General features: G+C 32.9%; 1 protein-coding gene across 2 annotated transcripts in view; it reads left to right on the forward strand.

Annotated features, from left to right (window-relative positions):
- The window catches only part of SATB2 (SATB homeobox 2), a 217,356-nt gene that overhangs the window by 93,231 nt on the left and 107,520 nt on the right, over positions 1-16,605 (forward strand). For both annotated transcript variants that reach the window (XM_031960233.1, XM_012544916.3), the window contains exon 6: positions 3,391-3,493. In XM_031960233.1, coding sequence (XP_031816093.1) covers positions 3,391-3,493 — 103 coding nt within the window. The remainder of the gene's footprint in view (positions 1-3,390; positions 3,494-16,605) is intronic.

Genomic DNA, 16,605 nt, shown 5'->3' on the forward strand with positions numbered 1-16,605 from the left:
TGAGAAAATTATGAGAAAGTAAGTATTATGAGACATTGAAACCTTGAACCTCTAAAGAATAGAATTTGACATAAGGTCTTTATGTCTTGGATCCTTCAAAGGGTGATTGGTTACTGAAGTTATTACAAGATTTAAAATTAAGATAGTTCTACAGGATGGACCCCTGAAGCTTTTACGACAAGGTTCCATTTGGTTGGCTTTAAATCATGAAAAAAACTATACAGTGTATTTTAGGACCAATTCATATATGTCTTAATCTAATAATATGGCGGGTAAAGATCTTGAAAGTCATCTAGCATGTCCCTCTATTTTCATGACATTTAAACTTTCTCAAATTTATCTATGCAATTTTAAAAGGTCTCCTAAAAAGAAGCTGCTGTGTCCTTTTTTTTGAGAAATCTTTCTAGCATCTCAAAAAAAAAAAACCTCATTATCATGAAAATTTTCTTCATGTTTAACCTAATTCCTTTACTCTGCACTTTAAATCTTTTTCTTTTTGTTCTGTGCTAGCAGAGATGGAAACTGGCTTATTATCAACCTCTGAGTAATAAGCTGGAAAATGAGCAAGGCCTATTGTATGTGAGAGTAACTACCTCTTTCTTTTAAATATGAGGTATGTGAAATTTCTTCAGTATTGGAACTTTGGTCATGGACCAGTAAAAAGCATACTCATTGTTTTCCCTGTCATATAAATCCATTGATACTGGGCTACTCACAATTAGAGGCCAAAGCAGGAAGGAAGCTGGGGTGATCAACAAACAGACGGAAAGGTAGATTCTGGAGAACAAGGGTGATTTGGAGTTAAGGCTTAGAACAATATAGAAATGGCTCCAAGTGAAGCCTGAGGCATCTTCTATTTTGGGTTGCTTTCCAGTCTAATTGGCCACATAGCTAAACTCAGTAGGCCTTCCATTCAACTCTGATTCCAGTTAAAGATGTGTATCCTGCCCTACTTGCCTTGTGGTTGCATTCATCCAGATGAAATAGCAAAACAGAAGCATCACAAAGGCATTTGTGCTGTTATGTGCATGGATTTGTAGAGACTTTTGTCTACTTTTTGAGGGATTTTATATGAAACCTTTAATAATATTATTTCTACTATGTAAAATGTCCTCAATTCTCTTTCATTTGTCTAGTTAATTCTAAAATTGTCTCTTATTGATCTTTATATATCCTTGTTATCTCCTTCATTAGAAACTAAATTTATTATGACTAGGGATTATTTCAATCTTTTTATTTATAAGTGTCCAGTTTAGAGTAAGCACTTAATAAATCCTTGTGGTTTGATTTTCTTATATCAGAACAATATATCAGAAGAGAAGGACTCACAAACTCCTAGAATATTAGCCCTGGAAGAGACCTTGATCAAATTGTTCAATTGTTTTTATTTCATGAAACTTAAACCCTGACTTGTCCAAGGTCACAGAGCAAGTTCTTGAAAGAGTCTGAAATAGAATTCTGATACACAGACCCCTGGATAGGGTTTTTCCCCATGTTTTATGCCTAGAGATAAGCTCAGAAACAGGGGAGTGGTTAGGTGAAGAGCGCTATGAGACAACTTTACCAATCTGCTTCATGGTTAACAAAGGAAAATACTATTCCTAGGATGCTGAGGATTAATGCTGTGATGGAATGGAGAAAATCACTGAGTTACTTAAAGTATGTGGATATTAACACTTTATTTTAGTCTGAATTCTGCAAATTCTGGGATTAATAGATCTACTCATCATGCTGTCTCTCCTTTGATAAAGATTCACTTTTTAGAAATTAGTATCAAGGGATGTAATAGAACGGGGATGATATAGTTAACTGCTAGCTTGAAAGGGGCAAAATATACTTTTCTGTGAATGGAGCTAGTTTTTGTAGGCTCTTTCAATGCAATGATTTTAAAATGCAGCATCAGGCAAATAAAAAAAAAGAAAGAAAAAGTCTCAGGATCATGTGAAATCTGGGAAAAATGGGAGTCACTTGAGGTTGTATTGGAGTAAGACCATGGGTCAAGCATGGAGTGGAAGCCTAGAGAAGATGTAAGGTTTTAGAAAATAGTGCCAAGATAGAATGAATTTGATCTTGCAAAGGGATAGTATTTTGAATGTCAGCTTACAGGGAACTGCTGGACTTTGCATCTCCTGGTAAATCATGTGCCATTGTTTTGAATTATTGCCATTCCCTTTAATCCCTGTGTAGAAATGTCATCAAACATTCTGATGTTTTTTTGAACTCCTGCAAAAACTCCTGTTTTTTTCTGAAAGGTGTTATTTCAAGAAAAGATGTAAAAGCTTTATATGGTTCATTTGACTTTCTGATTTGTTTATGTCCACATACAATTGAGAAACATTCTAGCTCTGACAGAATTAAAAAAAACCCATAAAGTAACACACGCACATACACACACACACACACACACACACACACACACACACACCCCACCACCACCACCACCACCACAAAACACACAGCTAATAGGGGTATAAAATTGAAAACTGGCATAAGCCTTTCCCTCTGTTCAAATACACATGCCCCTAATACATTTATGTTAACTGCATATATTTCTCTAAAGAAAAACATTTCCTTCTAAATGTACAATTATTATTTTATTTGTTAATTAAGGTCAGATTTAGGTTTTGTTTATCTTTTCTTCTTAAGTACTATCAAGCAGGAGTTACAAATAAATTGATTAACAAAATGGAAAATTTTGGGGGCTGGGAGAAAAATGGATGGACATTGCAGAGATAAGGAAACTGAGTAATCTGAAAGTTTCAGCTTGGATGGTTGAAACCATACAATATTATATTTAGTTTACTTTGCTCTAAATAGTACTGTTAACTTTCATTTGGTGAATTTTCACCCAAGTGCTAATCACACGTTTCTATAAATTATATTAATTTAACTTATTTGCTTAACTGTTGTTCTGTAGTGAGTAGCACGAATGTTCTCAAATTCTTGGCTGTGTGGTCTTGTTGCAGTTGGAAGCGGAACAGAAAACATCTGAAAAGCATTATTTGGATTATGCATGCTGGAGCATCTCATCTTACCTTTAGGATCTGCTTCCTAAATCACAATTATTCTCACCCATTGTGTTTAATCTTTGTGTCTTTTCCCCAGTATAAGACTGCCTCTGAATAGGCTTTATGGAGTAAAGATAGTATTCAATATAAACTGAGAGGTTCTTTAAGTCTAGAGGCATTCCCCCTTTCTTTTCACTTTAGGAATGAACTCAGATAATTGTGCTGGGAAAAGGAAATAGGAAATGAAGTTGATTTTGTTTTTTTGATGAGACTGTTTTAGCTTTAGAAAACACAAAGAATGTTTGGTGTGAGTAATGTAATATGCCCTTCAGTGTCACTGAAAGATTTTTTAGATGTTCAAATTTTTTTTCCTCTTTTCTAGAGCATGATTTCATCCATTGTAAATAGCACATATTATGCCAATGTGTCAGCAACCAAGTGCCAGGAGTTTGGGAGATGGTATAAAAAGTACAAGAAGATTAAAGGTAACTCACCTTAATTGTTTCTAAAGTCTCTTATCAAATCTTTCTTAGGCAAATGAATTGTTGATTCTTTGGAATTAGTATTAATATTAAACTCTATTGTAATTTAAAATATAGTATTCACTTGAAATTTCTCACAAAAAGAAGATTTTTAAGTCTTTCTGAAAGGTGGTTGAAATTCAGTGCTTTAAAATAAAAGTTTGTGAGAATAAAAATTATTTTAAAGAAAATGATTCTGATGCATTATATAGAGTTGGTAATTGACACAGAATGGTCTGTCAAAAGAATCAAACTATAAATATGTATCTATATAGACAGTGATATAGATAGAGATATAAATAGTACGTGTATTATATATGTATGTAATATGCTATTACATATTTTAATACATAAATATATACATATAGATATATGTAAATATAAGTAGAAAATATTTTCACTAGATTTTATTCAAGAATACTATATATTTGTCTTTGTAGACTGAAGAAATGCTTATTTAAATACTTCTGGACTTATTAAAATGGTTGTGATGTTATATTAGATAGGATTTGGTTAGATAGTAGTATCATATTTATTTGAAAATAACTGACTAGTGAGTTCTGATCCCCTAAATAGCTTTTTAAAAACAGATGTTATTGAAGTGTCAAATTCTTTAAAATAATACTTTATTTTAAAATTTTCCTTATACTTTTTTAAGTATTAGAAAATGCTGATGAGTACATGTGTGATGATAATGGATTTAAGTTAATGTTCCTTACATCTTGAGAGATTTAATTTTTTAAATATAACGAACTGATGCTAAAAGGTTCTATTTTCCATTCTACATACACTTAAAGTTTATTAATTCCTTCCCCACTATATGTATGTGTAAATATTGCCTTATCAACAGCTAATTAATCCTCTGTGTCAGAGCAAATACCAATTTATGGTGGTTGAATAGAAACAATTGATAAATTTGTTTTATAACCTGTTTTCTTTTTCTTTCGAAAGACATGCTTGTAAAATAATTCTTGTAGGGTAGTAAACATTTTTGTACCTATTTACAAGGTTATTTTTAAGAAGTATAATACTGTGGATATACTTTAATTGTGTGAAAAGAATAACACCTGTCTATTTGAACTATATTTATGAAGAAAGTCAAAGTGTTGGCCTACATATGGGAAATTAAGTACTCTGAAATTGAATTGATATATTTCTTTTCAACCTATTCTAAAATTGTTAGGACTTTTTCTGGTTTGAATACTTTCTATATAATATTATTAATATTGACCTTTGTGCAGTATACAATGAATGGCTCCTTCTTATTATAAAACATTATTGTGTGGTTCACAAGTATTTCTTTTCGTAAATCTTTCCAAATTTTTTTTTTTTAAGGGAATTTTTTTTAAAGTGCTTGAATACATCCTCTTGGCTAAAAATCAAAAGAGTTATGTAGTTTCAAGGTCATTTGGTAGATCACATTTACTTGATGTTATAAGCAAATTGCACTGAGCTTCCTATTTCAATAGACTAGGGTGTAATGCCAGTTTTAGAGGGACTGGAAGCCCTTCACTGTAGTGTTCTCACAGTTGCCACTATAAATTCTAAGTGGGGTTTTTTTATGTATCTTCCAATTTCTTCCTTTATTTCTTTGAGCATGTAGTTCTCTAAGCGTGCGTTCGCTCTCTCTCTCTCTCTCTCTCTCTCTTTCTTTCTCTCTCTCTCTGTCTATCTCTTAGTAAATGCACAGTTAAAACTTAAAGTGTAGTAAAATCAGAATAAGACCTTGATTTGAATCAAGAGGTCAAGGATCCAAACCTAAAGAATCTGTCTGATACTGGGTACATACACTGTTCAAAGTGATGTAGCTAGTCCTTGCTATTTCACAGTGTGTGTATATGTGTATGTGTGTGAGAGAGACAGAGACAGACAGACAAAGAGAGAGAGAGAGAGAGAAAGAGAGTGTAGGAGGAGGAGAAAAGAGAAGGTTAAGGTATGTGTGAAGTAAACACAAGCTGCCATAAAACAGTTCAAGTGGTGTTGATTCATCAACCAAAGGAGTGGGAGGAAAAATAACGAATTCATGACAGGTATAGTGATATATGGAAAATAAACATTCAAATAACTTCATTTAAATAACTTTCAACTCTCATAAAAGAGAATTGTTGCATTTATTTTTTGGTATATTTGGTTTAGTACAATCTCTTTTGTGTGATTAATTTTTTCAGTTCATGTTCAGTTGATAATGAGATATATTTCACATATGAAAGAGATGATTTAGCTAATAAGTTTCTAGTTTATATGTGCTTTCCCTCCAAAAAATTTAGAAGAGTTCCAGGCTTTTACAAATCTGGAAAACAGTAGTAGGGAAAAAAAAAGAAAAACAAGACAGAAATCTGCCTGGGAATACAAAAGGCTGGTTTCTATGCTCTTTTCTCCATTCCTATCCCCAAGCAGCCAGTTTCTATGTACAATGGAAGATATGCAGCACAGAAGAGAGTTTCAAAATAACCTTAGTGATGTCACAAGCTAAATGCAGGGTACAGTGTTAAATATGTTTCTTATTATCTACTAATGTCTGTTTTAATAAAACAGTGGGAACTAAATGGTCGCTTCTTAATCAAAACCATGATTTCCTAAACATAAGCTATGTGATTCCGTTACAAATTGCCACATATAGATATCTTAGGTCAAACTTTTTTCCTTTCTCATAGAAATAAATAAACAGTAAAATAATTATATACACTGAAAGATCAAAGTAAATATGACTAAAACCCAACAAAAATAAAAGTCTACTGGAAGGAGGAAAAAAGCATCAGATTGCAGATTCTATACCTAATGCTTAAATAAATATGTAAAAGTGAATAATCAATAATTTGATATCATTAACAACAGATGTAAAAACTATATACAAATGGAATTGTATGAAATTTGAAGTAAACATTTTCAGTATGTATTTTGTTCAGCTTATTGTAAATATAACAACTATTTTACTTATTTTTTAAAAAAGTTCTAAGTTGGTTTTGCTTAGTATGTTAACTTTCTTTTCTATAATGATCACATTAGGATAGATTATTTTCTCTTTAATTTCAGAGACAATTATGGTTTACCCACAGGTATTAGAATTACTTTTAATGCTTTTTTAAAAAAATGAATAGACTGCTTTTTTATGTCCCTGTTTCTAATTCTCTAAACCTAGTTGCACCTAGTTGTTTTGTGATGTCAAAATATTGTGGAGGGTGATACAATGGTTAAGAAATTACTCTGTATTATTCAGCACACAGTACTATAATTTCAGTCCCCACATAACTGACTATTTTGTAAGCTTACAATTTTGAGTTTGTTTTCTTACTATAGAAAACATGGTAATGATTGTTTACTTATTGAGAATTTTGCTTCCAATCCCATGTTGTCTTTAGTGTTGGCTGACTAGATATAATTTGCTCTGAAATTGAAATATTTAGGTTTTGGGAGTATTATTTTAAGAAGTGTACCTTATATAGTAATTTTTAGCTTTAAAAATCTGATCAATTAATATGAAAGAGCAAATATTTAAAATCTTTTAAAGAATTTTATCCCTGTATAGCTGTCCTAATCATACCATGAACTTGATTTGTAGGTATATTTATTTTATCCTCTTTATGATAATGCAATTTTAATGATATAGTTCATAAACATCATCAAATACTAAATATTTAATGTGGCCTACTTCTGTAAAGTATCTAAAATATTAGTTGGCAAGAATTAAAAAAAAAACAAAACAAAACTCCTACTGTGTTTCAGGTTCTGGACGAGTATATGTCCCAGCAAAAAAATGCACATATAGAATACTTTCAAAGCAGGTCTAAATAAGGATTTAGTGATTTAATGGATATGAACTTAGTTTATACTTAGAGATTTTTTTCTTCTCTTACTACTGAGCAAAAAGCAGGATCTTTTGTATAGCCCATGAATTAGAAATTAAAGGGTCACTAGAAGTTCATCTGAATGTTGTTGAAACTGTCAGAAAGTTTTTTTTTTTGTCACATAATATTGTTTCTAGATACAGTGGACTAAGCTATGCCTTCCTCATAGTTAAAATAAAATGCATGATTGTTTTACTGCCATCTTCCCCCCCACCATTTTCCAAGATAAAACTGATTGTTAACTGTCATATTTGTGCATTTAAGTTTATATGCAAAATGTGGAATCTGGGGTGAGTTTTCAAAAACCAGTGTTACTTACCATGACTGCCTTATTCTAGTAATCAGTGTTTTATCTGACCCTGTCTGATCCAGTCTTGTAAGATCAAACGTGCAGGCCAGCGAGCAGACAGTAAACAAAGCCCATGAAGGGTTTTGGTAAACATGAAGATTAGATGTTGAATGGAAATTAAACTCCTTGAACTATTCCTCTGCACTAAAGTGGTTAAGTGGGTCGTGATTAAAAGAAATAAGTAATTATGATCATTATAGTTGAAATAATATAAAGTTACCACATTTAAAGCACCTCTTATACCCTAAATTCTATCATTTATAAAGTGGTGGCTCAATATTGTAAGGAAAATTCAATGTTTCCTCTGAAATATGCCACAAGAGAATCCAGGCCTTTAAATATGGTAGGACAATCACTTTAATATCATTACAATCCTTTTTGAATGGCCTTGGGTCCCAGGTAGGACAATTACTTTAATATTATTTTAATACTGGCTGAATGGCCTTGTTTCAGATCCTGTTCTGACCAGATTAAAATAATGAAGTGGTTTTTTTTTCTTTTTTTTCTACTTAGACATAAGAAGGCTTAATTCTAACTGCACAGGTGCTTCTTTGGTAAGAATATTGTCATTCACAACAGACCAAAGAAGCAGGAAACATCATTGTATGTTTGTGTAATCTTTATGCCTAAGTATTTAAAAAGGGAAACTTGGCCACCTGATCACATTGCTTGGTATTGTCAAAGATGCATTATAGAAACACCCTTCTAGTAGACTGGTAGAAAGAACTAAAGGGAACAACAGCTGCTTGCCTATTCTTGAAGCTTAGCTGGCAATACTTGGACAAAGACAGAGCAGAGGGCGACAGGGATAGTTGTGGTTTATCTTCTGAAGGCAGCCTATCTAGCCATTGAAAACATACCAGTAACTCACTAGCAATTGGTTTTAGCTGGTTCCTTACCTTAACATCCCTAAAGAAGGATGCCATGTGTGTTTTCTGTGAAAAGTTATGAAAAATATATTACCATGGAGTTTATTCTATTTGTAGTAGTCAAGTAACCTTGTTCTTTTTTCATCCTCCCTTTCCTTCTCCCTCCCCTGCCTTTCTCTCTTTACTTATCCCTTTCCTTAAATCAACCCAGACAGGTTTGGGACCTAGAAAGTGTGACCTTGATGTATATTCTGTTGTCCATAAAACGAGAATGTACTCTACTTCTCAGAGTTGTTATGATGTTTTATGAAATTAAAACCCAAAGAACAGGAAGCACTTCAAACTCTTACAGAATAGGTACTATGTAGAGATGCCCTGGAGTAGAAAAAAGGGAGGGGGAAAAATCACCCTTCAGATTGTTTGATTAATTAGCTATTAAGGTTTTAGAATTTGATGAGGGTCTGAATAAGATCAGTCCTAAAGAACCATTCCAAGGGTCTGTTATAAATTGCCTTATCTCATTAACTCTAAAATAAGAATTATAATAGCACCTTATTCACAGGGTTGTTATGAGAATCAAATGAGATATTTGCAAAACATTTAGCATAGTTATCTGACACATAACAGGTGCATAACAAGCATTTGCTCCCTTTTTCCTTCACTCCCCCCTTAAATTATCAAAGTAATGCAAAGTTTCAGAACTACTATAGAAAGAGATATATAGATTAAACTAGACTTTAGATTTCCCATAAATTCTGGTCCTAACCTGAATTCTTGGGGGGGGGGGGCAGATTTAGGGCCTCAAAGACCTCATGGCTGCCCTATGGTATAAGTTCAAAGATTTTCTCTACTTGTATTTTATGCTTCTCATTCTTTACTCCCAACCAAAGCTACAGAAGATTTAAAGATTTAAATCATCTTTTAATTGGCAAATATTGCAATAGGAATGTTCTTCAGACATTAGATGAATTCCCCCCTCCCAATAAATACCATTACTATTCTTTGTGCTTTGGTGTAGAGTTCACTTAGCATGGATTCTTATTTACACCTATGATAAATTGTTTCAGAAATCCAACATTGTCATTTGACTCTGAATAAAGCATGTTGATAATTACATTTTGTTAACTACAAAAATATTTCCTAAAGTAGTGAACTTTAGAGCAATACAGAAAGGAGATGAATAGATTCTAAAAGAGATTTTTTTTGTTATTAATTAATTTCTGGGATGAACAAACTTTGCTGGTAGTATGACAATTCCACCTTAATGGTAGAATTACATTTCTTACTAAATATATATGAGGGTTTGCTCATAATGTTTGAGAAATCTTTAAGACTTTTTCAACTCAAGATTGGCATTAATAACTAAAACTGGGATAAAACCCTTTCATATTCAGGTCCCATAGGATCTCATTCTATTTCCATTTCTCAATAAAATTGAAATTATTTGTATTTTTAAGAAAAAGTGAGATTTTAATTAGTACATAGATGTCATGTGGATTCAGCCCATTTGATTAATTTTTGTTTACAAGACTATATGGGAGAATCACATAAATAGTACACTGACAAAGGCAATGTTCTACTGCATATGAATATTGGGATGCATCAGCACTTTGGAGAGGTTGTGGACATTCCATTCATGAAGGTATTGATGTATGTATATATGTAGCACATACATAATTGATTCACAACTTCTCATCCATGTTTTCCACAAATCTTTCTTAGAGGGGCTACTCAATGGTAGAAACCTCCTCTTTTTCTCAATATCTCAGCGGTTTTCCTTTTGTTCTTCATAATCCAAGTGTGGTTCCTTATTATATAATGAAGCACATTATTCCTCTCCTCTACTGAGAACGCAGCCTTATAATTAAAATGGAAACTAACAGTAAAATATAATTAGTCACATAAGTATTCGTATTACACATGATTTTCTAGGAATATTCCTAATAAGTAACGGAAGTAAACTGACAATGGAAAACAAATTGAAAATAAAAGTGTGATAGTATTCCAAAGAGGAGAATTGAGAATATGATGCTGATAAAGGAGAATAATCCTCATTTTTCTCCCCAGGCAGCATAATAGTTTGAGGTTCTTATTACCAAATTGGCAGAGTTATCTGAAACTAAATTGCTTTACAATTGAGGCATGTGTTCTTGTGGAGTTTAAATGATGGAAAAAGGATGCTGATAATATGAGGAAAACACACCTATGAAAACCAGTCATGTGGTATGATCATAATGCCCACTGGTACTGCTTTGATTCTAGAGCTGGAAGCATTCCCCTTACAAGTCTTGTTTTATTAGGGAATTATAACTTGGCTCAGACTATTCAGCCTGCGGCAGAGCCTTTCCAAGCTAGATCTCAACCCAGAAACAAATTTTCTATAACAAATTTAGAGGGTGAAAAAAAACACAAAAAAAACCCTTTAGGTTTGGGAGTCTAAAAGACACACATATGCTGAGCTTCGTTCTCTTGTGCCCTCCAGTTACTTCAAACTGTTTACATTTTCTTTAATTATATTTAGTGGGACCTTTTGGTAATAGTTTTTTTTTTAATGGAGTTGGATTGATGTCTGAGGAAAATAAAAGATACTGCAAGTGAGTCTTTGCTTCCTCCTAAACCTACTTGTTTCAACATTCAAAAGATTTCATATTAGAAATTGATTTCTCTCCCCATCCAAGTTCTCTCTCCAACTGAAGGCAAATAGATTTTTCTCCAATGATTGAGTTTTTTTGGCTTTAAGAGTAGAAGATGTTGTAATCTGTCAGGGAAAGTTTTATTTTTTGGTTAGTGTCTAGCAGTGGGGTCGCAATGGCATTATGTGCAATTGTGGGTGAATAGGGTTCTTATTTCTTACTTTCCTTGGGTATGATTTTCCTGGCCCACTCTCCTTTTGGAAGAACCACTTTCCTTTCAGATTTGGGCACAATGCGAAGAAAGATAACAACTCCAACTCAATACAATCCTAATAAGAACTGGAAGGCATTAGGTTCCTGCCCCTTCCAAAGAGAGAGGAGAAAAACAGGGAAGAGAAGAGAAGAAAAAGATTCTTGGCCCAGGTATCAGGAGTCCTGAACAGTTCCAGCAATGCTGTCTCCAATCTCGTGGCTTGTGAATGAATAATTAGACTGCACCACTAAGGGCTGGAATCCCTGTGCTCACTTTCATCATGGCTTCTTTTGCCACTTCTGTTCTAGCTCTCATGTCCTCTGTCATCTCATAATGGTCATAGGCTTGCCTGAGGAGGGGAATAATAAAGCAGAAGATATCTGCCAATCTGCAGACAGATTACGAGTGAATTTAACACATTGAAAGGGGCTGATTGAATAGTAACTTTGCTTCGTGTTGATTTTGAGCATTTGAGAGCTATGATTCTCCTTCAATGTTCTTAAGAGTTTATTTCTTTGAAATTACTCGTAGTCTTGTCTAATAACAGACAATAATCTTGTCTAATTGTCTAAGGGTGAATTGCCCTTCAGGTCTTGGATTGAGGCCACAGAGCTAGGCAAAACCAGGATTAGAATGCAGGTCTGCCGACTCCCAGTCAACTGTTCTTTCTACTTAGTCATTCTGTCAATTTTATATGTTCTTTAAATCATGTCATGCCTTTATATGCAAATGAAGTTTTCTTTTTAAAAATATATATATATTTTAGCAACCAAAACAGGGAAAGAGTGACATTAGTTTACAAATAGTATTGTTTCCTACTGATCAGGACAAAAATAAATTTTGAAAGTTCATAACTAGCCAGCTAGAAATTAAAATTGTCCTGTGGCATTACATCAGCCAGAATTGTATCATAAGCTTTGGTCATATGTTTTATACTCATTTACATGGCCCAGACATCTGGATCATTTGCAACAAATGGCTGTCCATATTTTCATAAGCACTATTCACATGGTGAACCTGGTCAAATTGTTAAGTCAGTGGTCCTGGCTCTTTTGCTTGCAATGTATACAAATTCACATTTTCTCCCCTAGCTTTGTTTAGCTCATTGACATATCTTCCAGAATATGTTGTACTGAGTTCCTCCAGAAAGCCATACTATAATATTTCATTGCTTTTCTAACTTTCTAGGTGAATGCGCACATGTACATACAATATGTATACATACCAATCATAAATATGAAGAAATTAGCCTTTTTGCAATTTGAGTAGAATTTATCTCTGAACTTAGTCACTAAAGACTATTTATAGTTTTTCATCATTAGACTTAAGTAGATAGTTGTTTCTGTGTTGTCTCCCCATTATAAAGTGAACTTCTTGTGTCTTTTATGATTCTTTGTATCTCAAGTGCTTAGCACAGTGTATAGCATAGTGTAGGCACTTAATAAATGTTTATTGATGGATTGACATTCTGAAATTCCATTCAGGTATCTTCAACAACCATTTATTTGTTTGTTTGTTCAACATCTTTTAAATATTTTTTGTATTTTCACAATAGCTTTTTATTTTCAAAATATATGCAAAGATAGTTTTCAACATTCATTCCTGCAAAATCTTGTGTTCCAAATTTTTCTCTCTCCTTTTTTCCCTATTTCCTTCTCCTAGATATCAAGCAATTCATTATAGGGTAAACATGTAGTTTTTCTAAGCATATTTCCACATTTATTATGCTGCATAAGAAAAATCAGATCAAAAAGGGAAAAAAATGAGAAAAGAAAAAAAGGCACAAGTAAATAACAGTAAAAAAGGAGAAATACTATGTTATGATCCACATTCAGTCCCCATAAACTTCTTTTCATATGTGAATGGCTCTCTCCAATACAAGTCTAATGGAATTGGCCTGAATCACTTCATTTCAACAACCATTTATTAAGTTGACTTTTTTGGTTTGTAGGTGTAAAGATGCTTGTACTTTTGATAAGCACAATGAACAAAACAGCAAAAACTCTTAGAGAATATTAGTGAGACTGACCTTGATAATAGGATTTTGTTGAATTTGAAGATTAGGAGAGGGGATTTATTTCTTTTCATATTGGGTGTTAACTCTCTTTTAGTCTTATCCACATGCCAACTCATGTACTCATGTTTTAGATTCCTTTTCTGTATGTGAGCTATAATATATCTTTATCTAGCTCTTTCTTTACACATGTACACACACATATCAAGTAGTCATTACTTTCTCTGTGCTGCTTATCTTGGCTTTACTAATAATTAGCTGGGTAAAGTCACAATCTCTCTCAGCTTTAGTATTTTCATTGTTAAATGGAGATTTTTTTTCCAAAAATATTTTTTGGATAATCCTTGCCCTCAGGTAGCTTACAATCTAATGGGGGAAGATAACACATTAAAGGAACTTGAAAAGAAAAGAGTCAAGAAAGATACTTGGTTGGAAATGGAATCCACAAGCAACAACAAGATTATACAATGGTCAATTCTAATAGACATGGCTCTTTTCAACAACTAGGTGGTTCAGGACAATTTCAATGGTCTTGTGATACAGAGAGCCACATTTTTTCTTTTTTTAGAAAAATAAATAAAAATGAGCCCAGGGCCAGTCATTTCTTCATTGCCTACATAGTTGCACTCCTTTCAATTGGATTCCATTTCCAACCAAGTAGCTTTCTTGTCATTTTAGCCAATATAAGAGATATGAAGTGGTACCTCAGAGTTGTCTTAATTTGCATTTCTCTGATTAATAGTGATTTAGAGCATTTTTTTATATGACTAGAAATGGTTTTAATTTCTTCATTTGAAAATTGTTCATATCCTTTAACTATCATTTGGAGAATGCTTTGTAGTCTTATTAATTTGAGTCAATTCTCTATATATTCTAGAAATGAAGCCTTTATCAGAACCCTTGGATATTACAATTTTTTCCCAGTTTACTGCTTCCCTTCTAATTTTGTCTACATTGGTTTTGTTTTTACAAAACCTTTTTAACTTAATATAATCAAAATTATCAATTTTGTTTTTCATAATGTATTCTAATTCTTCTTTGGCCACAAATTTCTTCCTTCTCCACAGATCTGAGAGACAGACTATCATTTGTCCTTCTAATTTGCTTATAGTATCACTCTTTATGTCTAAATCATGAACCCATTTAGATTTTATCGTGGTATAAGGTATTAAGTATGGGTCATTGGCTAGTTTGTACCATACTAATTTCCAATTTTCTCAGCAATTTTTGTGAATTAGTGAGATCTTATCCCAGAAACTGGGGTCTTAGGGGTTTATCAAACAATAGATAACTATAGTCATTGACTATTGTGTCTTATGAACATAACCTATTCCACTGATTGACTAGTTTAATTCTTAGCCAGTATCAAATGGTTTTGATGACTGTTGGTTTATAATATAAACCTGATATAGCTAGGTCTGATATAGCTAGACCACTTTAATTTGCATTTTTTCCACTATTTCCCTTGAAATTCTTGACTTTTTTTTTTCTTCCATATGAATTTTGTTACTATTTTTTCTAGCTCTGTAAATTAATTTCTTGGGAGTTTGGTATGCCACTGAATAAGTAGATTAATTTAAGTAGAATTGTCATTTTTATTATATTAGCCCAACCTACCCATGAACACTTGAAATTCTTCCAATTGATTAAATATGATTTTATTTGTGTGGGAAGTGTTTTGTAATTGTGTTCATATAGTTCCTGACTTTGTCTTGGCAAGTAAACTCTGGGAGTCATTTTTAAATGGAGGCTTTGGGATGAGTTCTTTGCTCTCATCAGTATCTTGTGATTGGAAAATACTCAGGGTAGTAAATGCAAGTTATATTTGTAAACTAAGGAGATAATAGATTCACTATTCAGTCATTTACCTTATCCCATTAATTCCAACCCTGCAATATTTTTTCCTTTCTTCCCTTGTCATCACCCTTATATAGCCTTCCTCTCTCATCTGAATTATCGCTCAATCCTCCTAACTGGATTGCATGCTCTCCCTGCTCCAGTTAATTTTTCTTAGCACTTCCAAATTGTCTTTCATTAACCAATGATATGGTTATATCACTCCTCTGCTTGAAAATAGTCAGTAGGTCTTTACTGACTCTCAAATGAAGTCCATGCTCCTCTGCCTGGAATTTCAAGGCATTTCACAACTCGGGGCCACAATACCTCTCTGCCTTTATCAATCAATTTGTGGTTATTCAGTCATTAAGTTGTGTCTTAACTCTCTGTGACCCCATGGACCATAACACGCCAAGCCCAATACTATCCATGGGATTTTCTTTGCAAAGATACTGGAGTGTCTTGCTATTTTCTTTTCCAGTGGAAACTCTCTGTTTTCCAGATGCATTTTAATATCTTTGTGCCTTTTCCATAGGCTATTTCTTATGTTAATATTATGCCTCCTCTTTTGACCTATTGAATTATTTCCCATTTTAAAAAGCCCAACTTCAAACTAGTTCTTTTCTGATAACCTTTCCTATTACCCTTGATTGAAGAAAGCCTTTTTCTTTAGAATTTACATAATATTTTTGGGGGGATTGTGGTAACTTTCTGATGCACTTAATATGTAAGAATGTATTATAGCTATGATATTTCAGTTTTTGTTTTATTCTGCTACCAAATGGTAAATTTTTCAAAGGTATGGGGGATACCATGATTTATCCCAACTTTGTATCTTCCCAGTGCTAAACACAATGGTCTGTATAAAGTAGTTACTTGATAAATATTTATTGTATTCTATAGTTGTTGTATTGTGTCTGCTAATAACATTAAAGAATATAATAACATTAGTAAAAACTTTAGTTCTAATTTATGATGATTTATTTACATTTTCATAAGGACCTTAAAGGATAAGGAAATGTCTTTTATTTATTAAAGAAATTCCCTAAATTTCCCTTCACCAAAACCATTGTATCCCCTTTCCCCTTTATTAAACAAGAGAAATTTTCTTAAACTTCCTCTTCAACCAGAACTGCTTTAAAAAATTGAAAACAGTTACATTTCAGGGGAAATTCAAAAAAGCCACAGTGTAAATATTTTCATCAAAAAACTAGTTTCTAATCCCAACAGAGCTAGTAAAGTATCATTTTTAGCTATTAATTAATACTTGCTACTTT

Source organism: Sarcophilus harrisii, chromosome 3 (assembly GCF_902635505.1).
Source record: "Sarcophilus harrisii chromosome 3, mSarHar1.11, whole genome shotgun sequence".
Classification (NCBI taxonomy): domain Eukaryota; kingdom Metazoa; phylum Chordata; class Mammalia; order Dasyuromorphia; family Dasyuridae; genus Sarcophilus; species Sarcophilus harrisii.